The sequence below is a fragment of the Monodelphis domestica genome, chromosome 1 (assembly GCF_027887165.1).
Source record: "Monodelphis domestica isolate mMonDom1 chromosome 1, mMonDom1.pri, whole genome shotgun sequence".
In the NCBI taxonomy this organism is placed as follows: Eukaryota; Metazoa; Chordata; class Mammalia; order Didelphimorphia; family Didelphidae; genus Monodelphis; species Monodelphis domestica.
This window is the reverse complement of record NC_077227.1, coordinates 79,585,132-79,609,121: the sequence shown is the minus strand read 5'-3', so window position 1 is coordinate 79,609,121 and position 23,990 is coordinate 79,585,132. Positions and strand designations below refer to the sequence as shown.

At 37.2% G+C, this 23,990-nt stretch overlaps 1 protein-coding gene across 1 annotated transcript in view; it reads left to right on the top strand.

The window, feature by feature from the left end:
- Nucleotides 1-284: 284 nt before the first annotated feature.
- Nucleotides 285-23,990, top strand: part of DNTT (DNA nucleotidylexotransferase) — a 39,502-nt gene continuing 15,796 nt past the window's right edge. The window contains 6 exon segments of the mRNA NM_001032979.1: nt 285-522; nt 7,376-7,550; nt 9,993-10,127; nt 13,813-13,983; nt 22,985-23,056; nt 23,648-23,771. Coding sequence (NP_001028151.1) covers nt 320-522; nt 7,376-7,550; nt 9,993-10,127; nt 13,813-13,983; nt 22,985-23,056; nt 23,648-23,771 — 880 coding nt within the window. The 5' untranslated portion in view covers nt 285-319.

Genomic DNA, 23,990 nt, shown 5'->3' with positions numbered 1-23,990 from the left:
GATTAATCTTGACAAACTGATTCTTTTCCTTTTTCTTTTTTATTCTTTGTTGTAAGGAATGTCTGACTAGATGGTGTATAGGTAAAAGATAAATTATGAAATTAAAGTGGAACATCCCCCATTTCTTTTTTGGTAGGATTCATTCATTCATTCAACAAATTCTAGTTGAAAATAGATTCTAGGAGGGCTTTGTTTCTGCCTTCAGAAGGAAGGCAGTGAGATGACATCAAAGTTCCTGGTAACCAGAAAACCTTAGTATTCTATTCTCACAGTTGGAGATTCAAGTTGGGGTTTACAGCCAGAAGCCACTAGTCCCAACATGCATAGGATCAGGACCATAGACTCAGACTTTGGGAAGAAAAGACAAAAAAAGATGGATAATCATATTTCCTCCATGATTTATGAAATTAAATTTCATGAATTTGTCCTTTTTATTTTAGAGAAGAAAATGGGGGCAACCCGGAGAACATTCCTGACGGATCTAGCTCGAAAGAAAGGTTTTCGGGTTGAAAACGAATTAAGGTAGGACACTACTTACTTCATTTTAAAAAATTGATTGGGATTTTTATTATAAAGATAATTTAAAATTTATTTTTTACCAAATACATATAATAACAAATTTTCACGTATTTTTTCTGAAGTTATACAATCCAAATTGTCTCTCTCCCCCTCTTCTTCCCCCATTCCTGAAGCTGGCAAGCAATTTTATCTGGGTTATATATGTATTATCATGCAAAACCCATTTCCATAGTGTTCATTTTCTTAAGTGAATAATCATATAAAACCCAAACCTCAAATAAACAAGTGAAAAATCACATTCTTTGGTCTGCATTTCCAACTCCAACAGTTCTTTCTCTGGAGGTGGATGACTTTCTTTGTCATAAGTCCCTCAGAACTGTCTTGGATCATCGTATTGCTGAGAGTAGCTAAGTTGAGCTTTGCACTCGGGTGAAGGATGAGGAAGGGAGGGAACAGCTAAATACTGATTAGAATGTGGAGAAAGTGGTGCGATTTTTGCTGCTTAATTTTGTTTTTGACATAAACTCATTCATTTTTTTTTGCATTTTCCCCAACTCATTCTAAAGAGTTTCAACTACTTTAACACAGAAGCCTGGTCTTCCTGTTTTCCTTTCACCTGGGCTCCTCTATGTATGTGTGGCTTCATTGGCAAGGGCTGGGTGACTGACAGGTGCATCCATTCTGCTTATAGACTTCTAGCAGATACAGACCATCAAGTGTGGTCAGGAGGAGGATTCTCTGAAGTGTGGTCCTTGTCAGGATCCACAAGGAGGGTGATGATGCCCTGGAATCCATGGGGAACATAGGATACAATTGCTAAAAGGTACTCTGGAGGCCATCTAGGACCCATTTATTTTACAGGAGAGAAAGCTAAGGCTTTAAAGCCGTATAGCTAGTGAGTGGCAGACTGAGAATAGGAATCCATGCTTCATTGCTCAGCCCCCATCAAACATAAGTGTAATAGATCACACTCTGGAATGTGTTGAAATCATAGCCTAGGGAGGTAGGATGAGTGCCCAATCATTTTCGGCAGGTTGGTGGGTATACCTCCAAACTAGTCATCAAACATAACATTTTAAGGACTTTCTGGTAGATATTATGTCTACTAGTATACAACAAGACCAAAAAGCTCAATTTAACTGGGGAGGAGGGTGTGGAAAAGAATCCAAATACAGAAATAAATTTTGGTTGATTATAAATATGAACTTTGGTATTTGTGAAATCAATAAAGGTAAGGCAACCTGACTGATCTTGAGTGTCTAGGATATTGATAAAATATATTTCAATCTTAGTTTATAATTCTAAACCCCAAATCATCATTTTACACACATTCACAAATGTATTCACACACATACATATTTTGGAATTCTCTGGGAAAGGAATTACTTGGGGAAAAATCAAAAGGAGAAATAAATAAGAAATTTCCCAGTGAATGTGAGACTGTCCTAAACTATGAAAAGAGAATATTTTCATAACTGGTAATATATTACTCTATTCATAGCCAAAGTAAAGAGAACAAGATATAAAAAAAAATTATCATCTTCTATAAAATGTACCTTGGAGACTTTTGGTTCTGCTTTTGTCTTTTCTTTCTTTCTCTTCAATCTCTTTGTCTCTATTGTCTCTTTTTCTCCCTCTCTGTTTCTCTTCCTCTTTCCTTCTTCTCCACTGACTTTCCCCCTTTCCCTTTTCTCTTTTTACTCATAATGTACAACTGGAATATTTTAAAATTAAAATATTTTAAAAACTGCCTTTAGTTTTGTCAAGAAGTGAATCGAACATTTTCCATTTCTCTTGTTCAAGAAAATTCCAATTTTTAAAAATTAGTGTAAAGTGCCTGATTTTTATTTTTGTATTGGCCAGTTATTATTATATTGTTTTTTTTAAATGAAGATTGGGGTTCCTCTATAGAAACCTGCCTTCCCATCCTTGATATACAACCTTCAATGTGGTTAGAATCTACTCCTGTTAAAATTATTGATAGGAAAAAGATAGCAAATCTGCTTCAATTTCATTTCTGTAAGATTTTCTGCATTATCAAGGAGATTTTTGGTGATGTTTTTAGGTTTTGTTTGTTTTCCAAGCAGTTTTTTAATTTGCTCTTGAAATGCCGGATGTAATAGCTATGCTAGCATGGGTTATTCATTTCACTTCTCTCTGGGAATTTAGATTATAGATACTTCTGTAAAATGAAGCAGCTGGCTTAGATGAGCTCTAAGATCCTTTCTAGGACTAAAATCTAATGATTTCCTATGACATAGAAAGAAAAAAACAGAGACAGAGAGAGACGCATAGAGGGAGAAAGAAAGATGGACAAAGTGATAGAGAGGAAGACAGAGATGGAGAGATAGAGACAGAGGAAGAGAGAAACAATTTTTAAAATTGTTTTGACTTTTAGATATTTTTTACAATTTATTTTTATATCATGTATATTTCCAAATATATCCCTTCCTCTTCCCTACCCAGTGAACCATCACTAGCAACAAAAAAAATGTTTAAGTGAGAAAAAAGCAATTCATTAAAAACAATCAACATATCAACTATATCTGGCAATATATTCAATGGAGATTTATTTTAAATCTTATTAAACAAAGATATTTGATAGTTGTGTTGTCATTTAAAGCTTGAAAACTGCTCTATATTTGTACACATATACATATCTACATAAACATATGTAATATACTTTATATACCTACACATATAAATATACATATATAGACATTATATGTAATGTGTATATATAAACACATGTACATACACATTAAATGTGTACATATATACATCTACATACAAGCTCATGTACATACACACACATATACAAACACAGAATCTCATTCCATTGTTAGGACACTGTGAGATAGGTGTTATTTGTTATTAGACTCATTTGAAGATGAAGAATCTTAAGCTCTTAGCTAGTAAATGACTTGCCCAGGGTCATGCAGCCTAGTAACTATCTGATGCTGTATTCAGACTCAGATATTCCTGGCTCCATTTCTAGCACTCTATCCACTATACCAGGCTGTCTTTAAAGTGTGGCTTTCGTTTTTTTGGGGGAAAAGCATATATACATGAAAATATTTCTCCTACAATCTCTAAACTTCCCAAGAAATTAAGCATGGAGACTCAGACAGAAAAATAGAAAGCTTCTTTGGCAATGAGATTTTTGTTTAGAGCTTTTCCTGCTGCCAAAAATGCTGCCTCTTTGCCTGGGGAGGGGAGGGGAGGCCTGAGAACCTAGCCCAGCTGCACAGGCAAGAGAGGAAGCTGATGTATAGAGACGAGTAAACTGTGGCTGTGCATTTGATTATGGCAAAGTTCCCAGATTTACACAGCGGAACAAGTATGTTTAATAGAAGTGTTTTATATAAAAGTAAAAAATGCATATCAACTACAGGAAACAGAAGTCAGAGCTCTCAAACTGAATTTTCTTTCCCAGAAGTTTTACCAATCTACTCAGCTTTAGTGAGAAAGAGCCTGATGGCAATTAAAAATAAAATTGCTCATTTGGTGAATTGAAGAGTAAGAATGGGAAGGGTTATTAGGGTTCATTTAGTCCAGAGCTCTTATTTTATAGATGATGATGAAGTGACTCAGCTAGAGTGGAAGTGACTTGCCCATGGTCACATAGCTCTTATGTGGCAGAGATAGGATTTATGATGTGCTGCAGTAGAAAAAGTATGGGTTTGAGTTCAAATTCTAATTGCTATTTATTTATTAGCTATGGAACTTGAGCAAGTTATTTTTCTAGCTCTGTTTTCATTTCTATAAATTCCATATCTGTCACTCATGGATAAGAGAGTGTTATAGAAGTTTTGACATCACTTTTCCATTTTTGTCTGTTTTCCTACTTTTGTTCCTTCTTTAAATGCTTTTGGGATGATATTAAGTCTTAGTCTCTTGCTTTACTTTCTATTAAAAATTGTCTTTCCTTCACTAGCCTACTGCTTTTTTGTTTTATGAGACAATACTGCTCATGATATTCCATTATCATCCTCTGGAAGATTTTATAAATAAGGTTATATTATCACCAGTAGTGCCCTTGGCTGTAGAGTCTCTTTGATTAGCCAAGATGTTAAAATGTTTGGTGGTTGGTATGGTTTCTAGACTCCTATGATTTTCCTGTGGTGAGTAATTTCATTGAATCTCCCTTAGGAATGGTGAGAATCAGAGTTGAAACCCTTTATTGTATGTTTCCCATTATTTGGTATCAAAAGATTTTCTGAATAGATCATTTTGGAATATGTTCAATGATGACACCCTCTCAGTTGTATATTCTCTTTTACTTTAATATTGGTTTTGATCTTTCTTCTATCAGATTATACAGAGAAATGATTTGAAATTGGTTCCCCTCATGCCCAAAGAGTACTGTGCATACATACCCTTTGGCCCAGCAAATACCACTACTAAGTCCATTTGTCAAAGATATTAAAAATAAAAAGGAAAATTACTTATTTGTACACATATGTTTTAGCAGCTCTTTTGGTGATGGCAAAGAACTGGAAATGGAATTGGGAAATGGCTGAACAAATTGTGGTATATGCTTGTAATGGAATACTACTGTGCTATAAGGAATGGACATGGCCTGTTAGGTAGTAGATAGAGAGCCAGACTTGGAGAAGGGAGGTCCTGGATTCAAATTTGACCTCAAACACTTCTTAGCTGTGTGACTTCTGGCAAGTCACTTAACCCCAAATACCTAGTCCTCACTGCTCTTCTGCTTTAAAACTGATATTTAGTATCAAATCTAAGACAGAATGTAGTATACCAGGCATGTTAGCATCTTGGAAGTATGATTGATGTATTAATATTGTATCTTACGTATTCATATACCAAGACTCATGGTCAGGTTACTTAATGGTCACTGAAGGGAAAGCGACAAGCAAATTCCTAGGTTGGGCGTTGCCAGCCCCAGTGTCCTGGCTCGGACTACATTCCTTTACAAAACACAGGTTCGATTAATCTCCTATTTTATTTCATCATTATCAATTCAATCAATGTCAAAATCTATATCATGTCACGTATTCATTAATCACCTCCCACTTGACATTCCTAAAATCTCCAATAAAAGTTGGGGAACATGTGCGAGCCTCTCTCTTACTTCTCTTCCACCTCTTATACCTCTTGCTCTTGCTCTTGCTCTTGCTCTTGCTCCTTGCACCTCTTTATCATGCTATAGCCTATATTGCTCCTCGTTTTTGCTTGATTTGTGTAACGCAGTTGCACCACATATCTCCCATTAATCTCTTGCCCATCTGGCTCATGGGGGATATCCTGGAGTTCTTGGCTCCATGCATGCTCTCTTGTTTCTCATACTTATAATTTCTCCACTTGTTATCTTCTTCTAGAGAGGTATTAACGAGGCTCATGATTGCCCATGTGTTTTAACTTGTGGTCTCTGAGTCTTCATTCCTGCATCTCTCCCTCTGTCTTTAATCTATTCATCCATAGTTCTCTAGCCTCCAATCTCCTTCTCAGGTCACCACCCATAGGTTCATTATATAGGAGTTACTGGCGGTTCCTATACAGAAGAAAGTGATTAAAAAAAAAAAGGAATGAAGAGCAGTATGACTTCAGAAAAATCTGGGAAGACATCTGAAATGATGGAAAATGAAATGAGCAGAACCAGGAGAACATCATACCCAGTAACAACAATGTTGTACGAAGATAGGAAGATTTAGCTCTTCTCAGCAATACAATGATCCATGGCAATTTATAATGAAAAATGTTATCCACCTCCAGAGAAAGAACTGATGGAGTCTGAAGGCAGATCAAAACATACTTTTTAAAACTTTCTTTTTTTCTTGGATTTTTTGTGTGTTTTGCTTTACAATATGGATAATATGGAAATATATTTTGTGTGACTGCAACTGTATAATCTACATCAAATTGCTTGTCCTCTCTAGGAGAGATGAGGGAAGGAAAGAGGGGGAGAATTTTGATCTCAAAAATTTTTTATGTAAAAATTGTTTTTACGTGTAATGGAAAAAATAAAATATGGAAATAGCTTTTTAAATGGTTTCCACATCAGTAAGCACTAATTTCCCATTTGTTGAAATATAATCAGTTTCATTTTTGATAGTATTACTTTGTGCTTACTATATCTAATATTCCTACTCTCTTTTCAAAGATTCATGCTATATAGTCTATAAGCTTTTTCTCACTTTCCCATTTTTCACTCTTACATCATGTTTTCCAACATACTCCCTTATGTGCACATGTTTGCACTGAAATGACCAAATATTAGAATATATATGTTGGCTTAATTTATAGGGTCTTAATAGAATTCCTCTACTTTTACCTCTTCATTTTCTATAAAAGATATTAATTCATACATTATCATCTTTTTCACATTTCTTTTTTTGTAATTTTTATCTGCAAAATATTGACCAAGTGTGCCATGAAATGCCATCGTTTGCATTTCAAGAAAATTTTATCAAATCATTTTTGTCCTAATGAGATCCTCCGAGACACTTGATTTAATTATAGTAGGACTGTCAATATCATTCCTCTGGTACTCGTTGTTCACTGGAGAAGGATCTCATATTTAAATGTGTAAATTGATGAAGTTACTATTTGTAGATGGTCAGAATATGTGATTTCTATCCCTTTCAGGCACCTTTCCTTCTATTCTACTACTCTAAGAAAGGACCTCATTAGTAAATAATTGTTATATCTGGCCCAGGATCCCCATGTATTTCATGGTGGCATATAGTGCATGCAACTTTTCTCCAGGAAATTGAGTCTACACTCACAAGTATTATCCTTGTTCCCTAAGGTGCAATAAAAAGAGGCCCCTGCTAGTTAAAAAAAAATGACAACAGCATCACCATTCACTGCTTTGTTATCTATCCTATAGCAATTCAGTGACTCACATTGTGGCAGAAAATAATTCTGGTTCAGATGTTCTGGCATGGCTCAAGACACATAAAATGGAAAAGACAACACAGTTTGAGCTCCTTGATATCTCTTGGCTGATTGAATGCATGAAAGTTGGAAAACCAGTGGACACAAAAGGAAAATATCAGCTCATGGTAAGTTAGAAATAGTTTTCATTGATTTAAAAATAATTTATCCAAGTGACAAATAAGCTGCTTCTTACTTTGATGTTTCTCAAGACCCATGATTTTTTAGACCCTTACCTTCCATCTTAGAATCAATATTAGTTCTAAGGCAGAAGAGTGGTAAGGACTAGGCAATGGGGGTTAAGTGACTTGCTCAGGGTCACACAGCTAGGAAGTGTTTGAGGCCATATTTGAACCTAGGACCTCCCATCTCTAGGCCTAGCTCTCTATCCACGAGTCACCCAGCTGTCCCAAGACCCATGATATTAATGGTTTGGATATTCCTTCAGCAACTCAGATGACTATACTGCATGGTGAAAATATTCACTGCCTGTTAATAAGGACCTCTGGTGATAAGCCTTTTTATACTCAGCTGGGCTCTGACTACAGACTTTCAAACTCTTTGCTAGCACTGTACTCCTAGAGTGACATTAGAAATTATCTAGTCCATCTCTACTAGCAGCAATGCAATGATCCAAGACATTTCTGAGAAACCTATGAGAAAGAACGCCATCCGTAGCCAGAGAAAGAACTGTGGATATAGAAACACAGAAGAAAAACAACTGCTTGATCACATGGGTCGATGGGGATATGACTGAGGATGTAGACTCTAAATGATTGCCCCAGTGCAAATATTAATAATATGGAAATAGGTCTCCATCAATGACTCAAGTAAAACCCAGTGGAATTGAGCATTGGCTACAGGAGGGGGATGGGAGGAGGGGAGGGGAGGGATTTTTGAATTGTTTCAATGTTTGTGCTTACAGCATTTAGAACAGTGCCTGGTTTATACTAGACTCAATAAATCTTAATGATTTATTGATTTTTGATTGAAAAGTTTACTGTCCCTTTATAAGATCTTAAATATATAAGCCCTGGAAACTACCAGTGACTTTGAAAGACTAAGGAGTTGAAGAGAGAGTCCTCAGATGGGGACGAACTCAGCTCTTCTCTTCATGGTGGTGGGGAGGGAAAAGAGAAAAGGAGATTTTCTCTTTTCCATTCTTATTTACCAAGTGTTTATCAAAGGAACTAGTTACTTGGAAGGAGGTACTACATCCAGTTGGAGAGTTTATTCAAAAGAATTCTAGGCACAATTGAGAAAGGCACTTGGAGCTATGGTTAGAGGAAGCTTTGAGTACTGTGATACCTGGCAGAAGACAAGAAAGATGGCAAAGGAATCAGAAGAAAAATAGTCCTGGCAACTGAGAGTTGAGCTTTCTGAGGACTCCACAAAGAGAGAAAGGGTATCGAGGCTCAACGACACTGGTATTTTAAGTTGCCTTGGTCCTATGTGTTCTCGGCATCTATTACTCTCTACCATCGTTCTGGAAGTTTTTACCCACTCCTCTGATATATATTGTGTATATTTGTTGGATAGTATACTCCATGTTTTTCAGGGGAAATGATCTATGACTGCCATTCCTCTATACTATTTTAGTAAATGCCTTGGTGAAGAGGTATTTGTGTCTAATGACTGACTATTAATGGAAAGCACATTTCTGGAGTCTCATGGGCTACAGTTTAGGAGAGCACATGTCAAACTTGTGGTAGATGCCATCCTTTGGGATTCATCTTGGCATGTAAGTGCAAGTTGGGAATATCTCAGAGAGAATATTATAGTATCAGATTAGGTCTGAAAGGAAGCTTAAAGATAATCAAATCCAACTCTCTCAGGAAACCTAGGCTCAGAGAAATAATGTGACTTGTTCAGGGTGACTTCAGCTAATGTATCTCTGTTGGAGTTTGTACTAAAGTCTCCATATCCAACATACCAAACCCCTAGACTCTAGAGCTTCACTGCTCAGTTGCTCAGTCAGGAAATGCCACCTGGTTTTCTTTCTTCCTTTCCTTTTCCCTCTCCCTCCTTCCTTCCCTTGCTCTCTCTCTCTCTCTCTCTCTCTCTCTCTCTCTCTCTCTCTCTCTCTCTCTCTCTCTCTCTCTTCACTCCTTTCTTCACTCCCCCACATAAATATTGTTGTGCCACTATTATGTGATGGGCCAGTCTAGATACACCAGACAAGAGGCTGTAGGGCTTATTGCTTTTATCTATTGTTTCCAGACAACCTCAGAGCAGAGGAAAAATTAATATGTTCATGAAAGGAGCTTCTGTCTTCTTGCTAGCACAGGTCTATTGTCTGGCCTCCTTAATTGAGTTAACAAGGAGTTCTATTAGATGATTACTAAAATCCTTCCAGTTTTAAGATGATATGCTTTAAATATATTTAATTTCCTACTCTCTAGAGTGATTTCTTATTCTTAAAATTAAAAATTCAATAGAAATTGTTAAATTAAAAAGCACTTCTTCTGAATATCTAAAAACTTGGTGCCACTTTGATTAAAAGGTTTCTGCTGAAATTACTATGAATTCTAGAAGAAAAAAGGTGATTGGTTTTTTGTTTTATTGCTTAGGAGAGCAGAGTTGATTCAGCTAATCCAGACCCAACCGCAGGCACCTTGAACATTCTACCACCTACAACAAAAACAATCTCCCAATATGCTTGCCAGAGACGGACAACTATAAACAACCATAACCAAAGGTTTACGGTAAAGTAGTTCACATTAAGCAATGTCTATAGAAATGAACACATTATAATCGATTCCATTTATCCACAAGTAGGCTGACCATAGTATTGATTTTCTAGGACATCTTGGGTATCCATCCCCCCTATGTACCACATTCTCATTGGTCATCCTTTTAGTAAGCTTCAGTATATTCCATTCCCTTCCCCCTAATAGGAAAGATTTTGAAATTAGTTTTTTTTTAATCCTTACCTTGGGTCTTGGAGTCAATACTGCGTATTGACTCCAAGGCAGAAGAGTGGTAAGGGCTAGGCAATGGGGGTCAAGTGACTTGCCCAGGGTCACACAGCTAGGAAGTGACTGAGGTCAGATTTGAACCTAGGACCTCCCTTCTCTAGGCCTGGCTGTCAATCCACTGAGCTACCCAGCTGCCCCCCTTGAAATTAGTTTATAGCTAACCCCTTTGGGAATTATCTATAGTACCAATCAGCTAATTAAGAGTTCTAGAACTAGTGCTGTATAATGCTAATGTAAATGTAGGAATGAGTACCATTCAGTATTTGGCACAGTATTTGACACACTCAATACTGTTTGTTGACTGATTTAAAGACTGATTAGACTCCTGGACTTGCAATCAGGCAGATTTGGGTTAGATTGTCATTCTGACACTTGTTATATGATCTCAGACAAGTTCTTTAACTTCTCTACACCTCAGACAACTCTCTAGAGTTTTACCAAGTCATAAGTAGGTTGCAACCTTGCACTTGAGAACTAAGTTCCCAGTTAGGGAGTTCCCTAGGCTGATAGAATTAATAACAGTAATAATAATAATAGCTAGCATTTATGTAGGGTTTTAAGGTTTGCAAAGCACCTTACAAACATTCTCCCATTTATTCTCATAACAACCATGGGAGATTGAGCTATTATTATCCTCCTTATACAGATGAGGAAACTGAGGCAGAAAAGTGCTTTTCATAGAGTCACACAACTATTATATGAGGCAGGTCTTAATTCAGGTTTTCTTGATCATTGTGCCACCTAGCTCATCTATGATAGCACATTATAGTCTGTCTATAGTTACAATGGTACACTAAATGCATTTCTTCCCTTCCTCAATAAATAAACCTTCTCTCACCAGATTTGGGGTATTTACCTATTCTTAATTTCTTACTCTAAGAAATTGGATGAGTCATTGTAAAGCACAGTTTGATGGATATCTGGAGTCTGCTTTTCAAATAAAGGTGTTGCCTCTGATGCAGAAAGACTTTAGGACCAGTAGGTGATGCATTGGATAGAGAATTGGACATGAATTCAGGAAGATCTGAGTTTAAATCCTGGTGTATACACTAATTGTATGACTCTAAATAACTTTATCTCCCTCAGTCTCAGTTTGAGCCTCATCTGAAAAATAGGGATAATAAACAGAAAGAATATGCTCACAGCACTTTAAGAATCTTAAGGTGTTATATAAATGCTATCATTCTGTATGATGATGATGATGATGGTGATGATGATGATAATGATGATGATGATGGTGGTGATGATGATGATGATGATGATGGAAGAGAATAAGCATTCACATGGTGTCTATTATGTGCCAAGCACTGTGTTTGATAAAGATTATCTCATTTCATCCTCACAACAATTCTGCAAGGAAGGGCTATAATTAACCCCATTTTATAGGTGAAAAAGCAGAGGCAAACAGACATTAAGTAACTTGCCCAGAGACACACTATTAGTAAGTGTCTGCAGCCAAAATTAAACTCAGGTCTTCATGACTCCAAGTTTAGAACTCTGCCCACACTAGTTAGTAGTATTAGTAGCCATCATCATTATCATCATCACCATCCTCCTCCTCCACTGCTGCTGCTGTTGCTACTGCTACTAATATTTTTATTTTATTTTATTATCATGTCAAACACATTTCCAGATTGGTCATTGTTGTAAGAGCATACCCATACATAACCAAAATCCAAAAATAAATACACTGATATTATGCTTTGATCCATATCCATCAGACTCCAAAAGTTCTTTCTCTGGAGGTGGATAGCATTCCCCATCTTGCCTTTCAGGATTGTCCCAGATCAGGGCATTGCTGAAAGTAGCCAAGTTTTTACAGCTGATCATCAGACAATATTGCTGTTGCTATGTATAATGTTCTCCTGGTTCTGCTTATTTCATTCTGCATCAGTTCATGAAGGCCTTTCTAGCTTTTCCTGAAATCATCCTGCTTATCATTTCTCATAGCACAATAGTATTCTATCACCAACATGTACCACCATTTGTTCAGTCATTCCCCAATTGAGGAATACCCCCCTTAATTTTTAATACTGGGCCACTATTAAAAAAGCAGCTATAAACACTTTTGATTAAGCAGGTCCTTTCTCATTTTTTATTTTCTCTTTGGAAGACAGACTCAGTAGTGGTATTATAGGATTAAGGGGTATACATAGTTTTATAGTAGCCCTTTGGGCACAGTTCCAAATTGCCCCCCAGAATGGTTGGATCAGTTCACATCTCCATTAATGATGCTTTAGTGTCCCAATTTTGCCATGTCCCCTTCAGTATTTATTACTTTCCTTTACTGCCATATTGGCCAATCTGATAGGTATGAGATCACGGTGCCTCAGCATTATTTAATTTGCATTTCTCTAATCAAGAGTGATTTACAATGACACATATAAAACCCAGTGGAATTGTGCATTGGCTATGGGGGTGGGGAGGAGGGGAAGGAAATAACATGAATCATATAACCATGGAAAAATATTCTAAATTAATTAATTAAATGCAATAGTTCAATTCAAAACGAGTGATTTAGAACTTTTTTCATATTATTATTGGTGGCTTGATTTCTTCATCTGAAAATTGCTTGTTCCTATCCTTTGACCATTTGTCAATTGGAAAATGACTTGTAGTCTTATAAATTTGACTTGGTTCTCTATAAATTTGAGAAATTATACCTTTATTAGGGAAATTTGTTTCAAAAATTTCCCCACCATTTTGTTGTTTCCCTTCTAATCTTGGTTACATTTGTTTTATTTGCATAAAGGAATTTTAATTTAGTATATTCAAAATTATTCCTTGTACATCTTATAATGTTTGCTATCTCTTGTTTGGCCATAAATTCTTCCCTTCCCCAAAGATCTACCAGATAAACTATTCTATGTTCCCCTAATTTAGTTATGGTATCACAACTTCTACTACTATTATTACTACTATGAGTTTCAGTTTCTGTATCTTTAACTGGGAATAATAACATCTACCTTACAGGGCTCTTTTAAAAAATTTATTTTATTTTCCCAATTACATTTCTTTTTCTTTATTTTGAGTTCCATATTTTGTTCCTCCCTTCTTTTCTCCCCTCCTCATTCCCTGAAATGGTAAACAATCTGATACAGCTTTTTACATACATAGGGCTCTAGTGAAGAACTGAAGAGAGGACATATGTAAAGTGTTTTCCAAATCTTAAAAGCATTCAATTAAGCCAGCCAAAAATTATTATCAATCTCAGTTTCCTCATCTGCAAAATGGGAATAATAATTGCTCCTGCCTCCCAGGGTTGTTATAAACATCAAGTAAAATAAACAATGTAAAGCCCTTAGAGCACAATATAAATGTTACCTATTTTTCTTAGCTTTTATTGGTGAATGCTGGTTTTCTTGGTTACATGAAATAATTCAGGATTTGTGAATCTGAATTTACTTTTTAGGATGCTTTTGAAATATTGGCAAAAAATTATGAGTTTAAAGAAAATGATGACACTTGCCTGACATTTATGAGAGCAATCTCAGTGCTGAAATGTCTTCCATTTGAGGTTGTCAGCTTGAAAGACACAGAAGGTCTGCCATGGATTGGAGATGAAGTCAAAGGTATCATGGAGGTAACTCAGAAATTATTTTGATTCATGACATTTCGTGTGTAGGTTTAGTTGAGTTTTCTATTTAATCATTGTACACACTTGTGTGTGTTTCTGTGTGTATGCTTGGGAGAATCCTGAAATTCCGTTTGCTTGGCCAGGATGCACTGTTGAGAGTCCAGTGTTGAGAGACAGTGAAGTATTGGGGAGCAAGAGCAGGAGACTCTGGAGTCTTGTTTTCAGTCTGCCAGTGACCAGTTGAGTGAGTCTGGCAAATTTTTTCCCTCTCTGGTCTTCATCCATAAAGAAAAAGAATTTAACTCAATAGCTTTGAATGTCCCTTCTGGCACTAGAATTATGATCCTAGATGATCTCAGGTTTCTTACAGTTCAAAAATGATCACAATAAATTCTCTTGGGAACTTCTCTATATTTAAGGGAAGAAAAGCTCACATTCACTCCCAGGTGAATTTTTTTTCTTTTCTTTTTCTGGGCTGTAAATAGTAGTTCAGAATTCATCATTCCATAAACAAATTTAGAGAGAACAGCAATTTTGTCATTGAAATAAAGACAGAACAAAAAGTTATTAGAATTACCTGGTCCTCCTCATTCAGGTCAGTTAGTCTGTCAACAAATATGTATTGGTCACCCACTATGAGCCAAGCACCATGTTAAGTGGTAAGGATACAAATATGAAAAAAGAAAGTACCTGTCCTCATGGAGTTTATAATCTAATAGGGGAAGACATTGAGGTTTTTTTTTTTTTGAAAATTTTATTTAATTAGTTAATTTAGAATATTTTTCCATAGGGGAAGACATAAAAGGCTCCAAAAAACTTGGGACTGCGAAGAAGAGAAGGTAGTCAATGGAGGAAGGGGAGAAGGAGGGAGAGAGAGGAGGGAAGTCAGTCGGAGTCCCAAGGTACCATAGCCAGGTGAAAGATGAGGTGTCTGAGCTGAGCTGAACTCACCTTAAACTTAATCCCCCAAACTCCAATAGAGAGGCAGAGGGTTGTAATGAGACGGACTTTCAAGGCCAGTGAGTCTTTACAAGATGATGAGCTTCCAAGACTGTGGTGAAAAAATCAGTCAGAGATGTCCCAAAGTAGTGCAGCCAGCTGAATTACTAAATAAGGTTCATCAAGTTACTCCTATGAGTCCTTGTAGTAACCAGGGCCATGTTTGAAATTGAAATGAATTTTCACATCCTACTTCAAAAAAGTAGACTGAATTCAAGCAGAAAAGTAGTTCAGAAAATTAACTTAATGCTCAAAAATTACTCTGGTGAATTGACTAGGTAGAAATGACCTATAGGGATGAATCACAAAAGGACTGAAAAATTCCCTATAGTTAGGAACTAAAAGAACAGGGAGCTCCCAGTCTCATAGGGAAAGACTGCCCTTTCTTTGGCAACTTTGCTCCTTTGGAGATCTAGCAGAGACTCCAGTAGTTGGAAAGCAGTTCTTAGTGTCTGATTCCTTAATCTCAGCAGTCGCTTCCATTTAAAATATAGGAGAGTATGTAACTACTCCTTATCAAGAGAAAGCCAAGTAGGGGCATTATGAGAGTCCTGCCTCTATTGACTATGCCACCTCAAGTTTTATACATCCATGACTATGTCTCCAGTTCCTAATCAATGACTTCTATCATTCTCTACTTCACTGCCAGCTTCTCTTTCATCTGTTCTGGCCCGGTCTATGCCTTGATATCTGCTCCTATCTTCAAAAGTTTTAATGTTCTGGCTTCCTCTTCCAGAAATTGGATTTCACCTTTCTCCACCATTTCCTGAACTTGAGTGATCCCAGATCTCAGGTCACAATGGTTGGCCTTTAAACTTTTACCTTCTGTCATATTGTAATAAAACATAACAGAGAACACTAGAGAGTTTGGTGAGACATTCATTTAAAGGGCTGTTGCCCTTACTGCTCTCCTACCTTGGAACCAATTTGCAACACTGATTCTAAGATGGAAGGGAAGGTTTAAAAATAAGTGTGTAACTATTGACAAAATTTAATTGCTTATAATAAATTTCTGTATTTATACTTATTGTAGTAAATGATGAAATAGATTAATAGTATACAGTATTTATGACTTACTAAAATTTTTTTAGTTCTTTGAATATATATGTTATTTGTCATTTTCCACAATATGATGCAAATCTCCCAAAATTCCCATTTAATTATTGATGGCCAACCCATGAATAACTAAAGCTATGAATGTGAAACCCATGAATATCAAGGGTTGAATGTACATGCATATGTGTAAATAGGTTTACACTGTATATATATTTGTTTTTTTTTTTTAATTTTTTTTAATATATTTTATTTGATCATTTCCAAGCATTATTCGTTAAAGACATAGATCATTTTCTTTTCCTCCCCCCCACCCCCCATAGCCGACGCGTAAGTCCACTGGGCATTAGATGTTTTCTTGATTTGAACCCATTGCTTTGTTGATAGTATTTGCATTAGAGTGTTCGTTTAAAGTCTATCCTCTGTCATGTCCCCTCAACCTCTGTATTCAGGCAGTTGCTTTTTCTCGGTGTTTCCACTCCCATAGTTTATCCTTTGCTTATGAATGGTGTTTTTTTTTCTCCTGGATCCCTGAAAGTTGTTCAGGGACATTACACCGCCCCTAATGGAGAAGTCCATTACGTTCGATTATACCACAGTGTATTAGTCTCTGTGTACAATGTTCTCCTGGTTCTGCTCCTCTCGCTCTGCATCACTTCCTGGAGGTTGTTCCAGTCTCCATGGAACTTCTCCACTTTATTATTCCTTTGAGCACAATAGTATTCCATCACCAACATATACCACAGTTTGTTCAGCCATTCCCCAATTGATGGGCATCCCCTCGTTTTCCAGTTTTGGGCCACCACAAAGAGTGCAGCTATGAATATTTTTGTACAAGTCTTTGTGTCCATTATCTCTTTGGGGTACAGACCCAGCAGTGCTATGGCTGGGTCAAAGGGTAGATATTCTTTTGTCGCCCTTTGGGCATAGTTCCAAATTGCCCTCCAGAATGGTTGGATCAGTTCACAACTCCACCAGCAATGAATTAATGTCCCTACTTTGCCACATCCCTTCCAGCATTCATTACTTTCCTTTGCTGTTATGTTAGCCAATCTGCTAGGTGTGAGGTGATACCTCAGAGTTGTTTTGATTTGCATCTCTCTGATTATAAGAGATGTAGAACACTTCTTCATGTGCTTGTTAATAGTTTTGATTTCTTTATCTGAGAACTGCCTATCCATTTCCCTTGCCCATTTATCAATTGGAGAATGGCTTGATTTTTTGTACAATTGATTTAGCTCATTATAAATATGAGTAATTAAACCTTTGTCAGAGGTTTCTATGAAGATTTTTTCCCAATTTGTTGTTTCCCTTCTGATTTTAGTTATATTGGTTTTGTTTGTACAAAAGCTTTTTAGTTTGATGTAGTCAAAATTATTTATTTTACATTTTGTGATTCTTTCTATATCTTGCTTGGTTTTAAAGCCTTTCCCCTCCCAAAGGTCTGACATGTATACTATTCTGTGTTTACCCAATTTACTTATGGTTTCCTTCTTTATGTTTAAGTCACTCACCCATTTTGAATTTATCTTGGTGTAGGGTGTGAGGTGTTGATCTATTCCTAGTCTCTCCCACACTGTCTTCCAATTTTCCCAGCAGTTTTTATCGAATAGTGGATTTTTGTCCCAAAAGCTGGGATCTTTGGGTTTATCGTATACTGTCTTGCTGAGGTCGTTTTCCCCCAGTCTATTCCACTGATCTTCCTTTCTGTTTCTTAGCCAGTACCAAATTGTTTTGATGACTGCTGCTTTGTAATATAGTTTGAGGTCTGGGACTGCAAGGCCCCCATCATATGTGTTTTTTTTCATTATTTCCCTGGATATCCTTGATCTTTTGTTCTTCCAAATGAACTTTGTTATGGTTTTTTCTAAATCAGTGAAGAAGTATTTTGGTAGTTCAATGGGTATGGCACTAAATAGATAAATAAGTTTGGGTAGGATGGTCATTTTTATTATATTGGCTCGTCCTATCCATGAGCAGTTAATGTTTTTCCATTTGTTCAAGTCTAGTTTTAGTTGTGTGGCGAGTGTTTTGTAGTTGTGTTCATATAGTTCCTGTGTTTGTCTTGGGAGATAGATTCCTAGGTATTTTATTTTGTCTAAGGTGATTTTGAATGGGATTTCTCTTTCTAGTTCTTGCTGCTGAGCTGTGTTGGAGATATATAGAAAAGCTGATGATTTATGTGGGTTTATTTTGTATCCTGCAACTTTGCTAAAGTTGTTGATTATTTCAATTAGCTTTTTGGTTGAATCTCTAGGATTCTTTAAGTAGACCATCATGTCATCCGCAAAGAGTGATAACTTGGTCTCCTCCTTGCCTATTCTGATGCCTTCAATTTCTTTATCTTCTCTAATTGCTACTGCTAGTGTTTCTAGTACAATGTCAAATAGTAGAGGTGATAATGGGCATCCTTGTTTCACTCCTGATCTTATTGGGAATGCATCTAGTTTATCCCCATTGCAGATGATATTAGCTGTTGGTTTTAGATATATACTGTTTATTATTTTTAGGAATGACCCTTCTATTCCTATGCTTTCTAGTGTTTTTAATAGGAATGGGTGTTGTATTTTATCAAAGGCTTTTTCTGCATCTATTGAGATAATCATGTGGTTCTTGCTAGTTTGCTTGTTGATGTGGTCGATTATGTGGATGGTTTTCCTAATGTTGAACCAGCCCTGCATCCCTGGTATGAATCCTACTTGATCATGGTGAATGATCCTTCTGATCACTTGCTGGAGTCTTTTTGCTAGTATCCTATTTAAAATTTTTGCATCTATATTCATTAGGGAGATTGGTCTATAGTTTTCTTTCTCTGTTTTTGACCTGCCTGGTTTTGGAATCAGTACCATGTTTGTGTCGTAAAAGGAGTTTGGTAGAACTCCCTCTTTGCTTATTATGTCAAATAGTTTGTATAGTATTGGGGTTAACTGTTCTCTGAATGTTTGATAGAATTCACAGGTGAATCCATCAGGCCCTGGGGATTTTTTCTTAGGAAGTTCTTTGATGGCTTGATGGATTTCAATTTCTGATATGGGATTATTTAAGAATTCTATTTCCTCTGCTGTTAGTCTAGGCAGTTTGTATTTTTGTATATATTCATCCATTTCTCCTAAATTGGTGTATTTATTGCCATATAATTGGGCAAAGTAATTTCTAATGATTGCCTTAATTTCCTCCTCATTGGAGGTGCTGTCCCCCTTTTCATCTTTAATGCTGTGAATTTGCTTTTCTTCCTTCCTTTTTTTAATTAGATTGACCAGTACTTTGTCTATTTTGTTTGTTTTTTCAAAGTACCAGCTTCTTGTCTTATTTATTAAATCAATAGTTCTATCACTTTCGATTTTATTAATTTCTCCCTTAATTTTTAGGATTTCTAATTTGGTTTTCTGCTGGGGGTTTTTAATTTGATCGCTTTCGAGTTTTTTCAATTGCTTTTCCAATTGATTGATCTCTGCTCTCCCTTGTTTGTTAATATGAGCTTTCAGGGATATGAATTTGCCTCTGATTACCGCTTTGGCTGCATCCCAAAAGGTTTGAAAGGATGTTTCGCCATTGTCATTTTCCTTGATGAAATTATTAATTGTTTCTATGATTTCTTCTTTAGCTAAACGGTTTTGGAGTATCATATTGTTTAATTTCCAATTGGTTTTATATTTGGTTTTCCATGTACCATTACTAATCATTATTTTTATTGCCTTGTGATCTGAGAAGGCTGCATTCATTATTTCTGCTTTTTTGCATTTGTGTGCTATGTTTCTGTGACCTAATGTATGGTCAATTTTTGTGAATGTGCCATGTGGTGCTGAGAAGAAGGTGTATTCCTTTTTATCCCTATTTATTTTTCTCCATATGTCTATTAATTCCAATTTTTCTAAGATTTCATTCACTTCTTTTACCTCTTTCTTATTTATTTTTTGATTTGATTTATCTAAATTTGATAATGGTTGGTTTAAGTCTCCCACTAGTATGGTTTTATTGTCTATTTCTTCCTTCAATTCTCCTAGTTTCTCCATTAGAAATTTGGGTGCTATATTATTTGGTGCATACATGTTGATTAATGATATTTCCTCATTGTCTAGAGTCCCTTTTAACAAAATGTAATTACCTTCCCTATCCCTTTTGATCAGGTCTATTTTTGCATTGGCTTTATCAGATATCATGATTACCACTCCTGCCTTCTTTCTATCAGTTGAGGCCCAGAAGGTCTTACTCCATCCTTTAATTCTGACCTTGTGGGTGTCAACCCACCTCATGTGTGTTTCTTGAAGACAACATATGGTAGGGTTTTGGATTCTAATCCATTCTGCTATTCGTCTACGTTTTATGGGTGAGTTCATCCCATTCACGTTCAAAGTTATGATTGTCATTTGTGGACTCCCTGGCATTTTGATTGCCTTCCCTAATTCTAACCTTTTCTTCTTCGGCTCTACCTTTTAGTCCAGTGATTTACTTTGAATCAGTCCCCCTTGTCCCCTCCCTTGATGTTTCCCTTTTTAGTCCCTCCCTTTTTGTTCCCTCCCCCTCCCCCCTCTCTTTCCCTCCCTTTTTGTTCTCCCTCTCCCCCTCCCCCCCTTGGTTTTCCCTTCTCCTTACCCTTGTTGGGTAAGATAGAATTCAAGATCCCAATGGATCTGGATGTTTTTCCCTCTCAGAGTTGATTTCCCTGAGATTGAGGTTTAAGTAGACCCCCCCCTCTCTTCCTCTCCTTCTTATAGGAGTTTTCTTCCCCTCCCCTTCCCATGTGAATCTTTGTGTGAGAACGATTATTCTATTTGGTCTTTCTTTACCCCCTATTTATACATTATATTTTCCCCACATATTAGTATACATAGATTGATATAAATGTAGTCCTTATAGAAGAGAGTTTGAGTAAAAGAAGAAGATAACATTTTTCCCCTTTCCTTAATATTTACCTTTTCAGGTATTCCTTGCTCTTTGATTTTCGGTATCAAACTTTCCACAGAGCTCTGGTCTTTTCTTTGCAAAAAGTTGGAAATCTTCTATTTTGTTGAATGCCCATACTTTCCCTTGGAAGTATATAGTCAGTTTTGCTGGGTAGCTGATTCTTGGTTGGAGACCCAGCTCTCTTGCCTTTCTGAAGATCATGTTCCATGCCTTACGATCATTCAGCGTAGAACTTGCAAGGTCTTGTGTGATCCTGATTGGCATTCCTTTATATCTAAATTGTCTTTTTCTGGCTTCCTGTAGGATTTTTTCTTTTGTTTGATAGCTTTGGAATTTGGCAATTACATTCCTGGGAGTTGTCTTTTGGGGGTTTAGTGTAGAAGGTGTTCTGTGAGCTCTGTCAGTGGCTGTATTGCCCCCTTGTTCTAGAATCTCTGGGCAATTTTCTTTGATTATATCTTGTATCACCATGTCCAGTTTGGTGTTTATTTCTGGCTTTTCTGGGAGTCCAATTATTCTTAAATTTTCTCTTCTCCCCCTGTTTTCCAGATCTATCACCTTGTCGGTGAGATATTTTATGTTCTCTTCTAATTTCTTGGTGTTTTGGCTTTGCTTTATTAGTTCTTGCTTTAAAGCCTGGTTTTCTTTTACAGTTTGGTCAAACTGGTTTTGTAGATGCGTGAATTTCTTTTGCATCATTTCCCACTTTTCCTCCCAGAGGGCTTCCATCTTTTTGGTCCTTTCTGATTCAAATTCTTCATGGGTTTGTGGAGAGTTTCTATTTCCTTTGGAAGATTTTGGAGAATTTTCTTGTATATCTTCTTCTATCTGCTCTGTATTTTGTATTTTGGCTCCATAGAATGTGTCCAGAGTCGCCCCTTTCTTCTTATTTTTCTTGGTATTTTGGGGCTTCTGTGGTTCTGTGGAGTTTGCCATTTCTGAATGTGGAGGATTAGTTTTTCTTGCCTCTGTCTGGTGTTCAGAGGCAGTCCTGGGCAGATGTTGGTTCTATGAGCTTTCCCTGGGTTAAACTGAATATGCCTCACTGGAACTGGAATGGAAGGGTCGGACCACGAGGCCACACTCTCCCCCTGGCTCGATTTCCGGAAGTTGCCTTCAGAATCCCTGGCCGTGAGGCTGTTTTGTCGGCCTGCGGGGGGATGGGCTGCCGCTTCCCCAAGCTCCGAGAGCACAGACTTTCACTGAGACTTGGATAGCAGGATCCAGCCCGTGAGGCTGTCTTGCCCGCCCTGAGGGTTGCTGTTGTTTTGACCAGCTCTCTGCAGCGGAGGCCCCAGGCAGTAACTTTCACCCGGACCGACAGGCTCTTTGCAGCGGAGGCCCCAGGCAGTAACTTTCACCCTGACCGACAGGCTCTTTGCAGCGGAGGCCCCAGGCAGTAACTTTCACCCGGACTGGGACTTGGGTAGAAGACCCTGAGGGTTGTTGTTCCTCAGACCCGGCTGCCGCTTCCGGGAGCCTTGGACTCTGCGCTCCTACCCCTGAGGTCCGAGGGATCTCGGGTTCTGGCTTTTAAGGGGAGCCGTACCTTTTGAACCGGGTCCAGGTCCAGGAGGAGGGTTCCCAGGGTCTGTGCTGTTGATCGTTTTGAATTTCGGCGCCTTAGGAGCTTCTAGTTTGAGATCGGTCGGGAAGGGTTTTCCGGAGATCTGAACTTCAGCTTTCTCTAAGCCGCCATCTTAACCGGAAGTCCTGTATATATATTTGTAACAGAATATATAATATATGCTTTAAAAGAAAAACAAAATGACCAAATAAAATAATGTTTTAAAAACTAAAAAAAAAAAGAAGAAAAACAACTTGCATAATGAGTTTCCCATTTTCATCTATTCTCTTTTTCTATATTTGGGATTTGTTAAGTTTCAGAATTTTAACAATTTAAAAAAGAAACCCTATGCTAGCATCCCTTGGGGATGGGGAATTAATGGAGAAAATCCTATGGGTATTTTCAGACACTTATGGAAAAGCCTTAGCAATAGCTATTATTTCAATTTCAAATTGTGAATATGTGTTTTATTATCCCTTGTAGGAAATTATAGAAGATGGAGAAAGTTTGGAAGTTCAAGCTGTGCTAAATGATGAGCGCTACCAGTCTTTCAAAGTAATTTTTCACTTTATTCAGCCTGGAACTGCTTAATGGTGTAGAGACAGTAGGATATGATAGAATGGGCAGTTGGTAAAATAGCGAGCTTCCCTTTCCTGCTTACTCATTCCTCAGTGGCTTATTTATTGCTTGCTCTGCCACAGATCAACAGAATAGCCTTGAATAGGTCACTCCACCTATGGAGGTCTTTCAGTTTTCCTTACTCGAAAGTAACTAGATCACAATTGACTCTTTTATCAGTTTGGCAATGCCTAAGGACCCATACTCAGAAGAATGGTTTTATATAACAGTATAGCTAACAGTATAGCATTTTAAGGTTTGCAAAGAGACATGAATATTATCTCACTTGATCCTTAAAACAATCCTAGCAAATAAGTGCTAATAGTATCCTCATTTTACATATAAGGAAACTAAGGTCCTGGGAAATGAAATGGCTTATCTAAGGCCATGTAGGTGTTAAATGGCAGAGCCAAGAGTTGAACTCAGATCCTCTGATTCTAGGTCATGCTTTACAGGTACCAGTTTTGAGTCCTTGAAAATATTTCTTTATCACTTCCATAACTATTTACTACTACCTATTTGTTTTAGCTGTTTACATCTGTGTTTGGAGTGGGATTAAAGACGGCTGACAAATGGTATCGAATGGGTTTCAGGACACTGAATAAAATCCGATCAGACAAAACCCTGAAACTTACCAAAATGCAGAAAGCAGGTAAATGAGTCTTTACAAGATAGTATCAATACTAATAAATTACGGCTATTCATGGAGTAAGAGGAGGAGAGACAAGATGTCTTAGAGAAAATCCTGAGAGACCTCTGTAGAGTCTGATAGATCTTTCACCCCTTGGGATAGCTATCTAGGACTAGGGGGACAATGGTGGCAAGGGCATGCCCCTGGCACCTATCTGGAATGACAATTGAAACCTAGTCT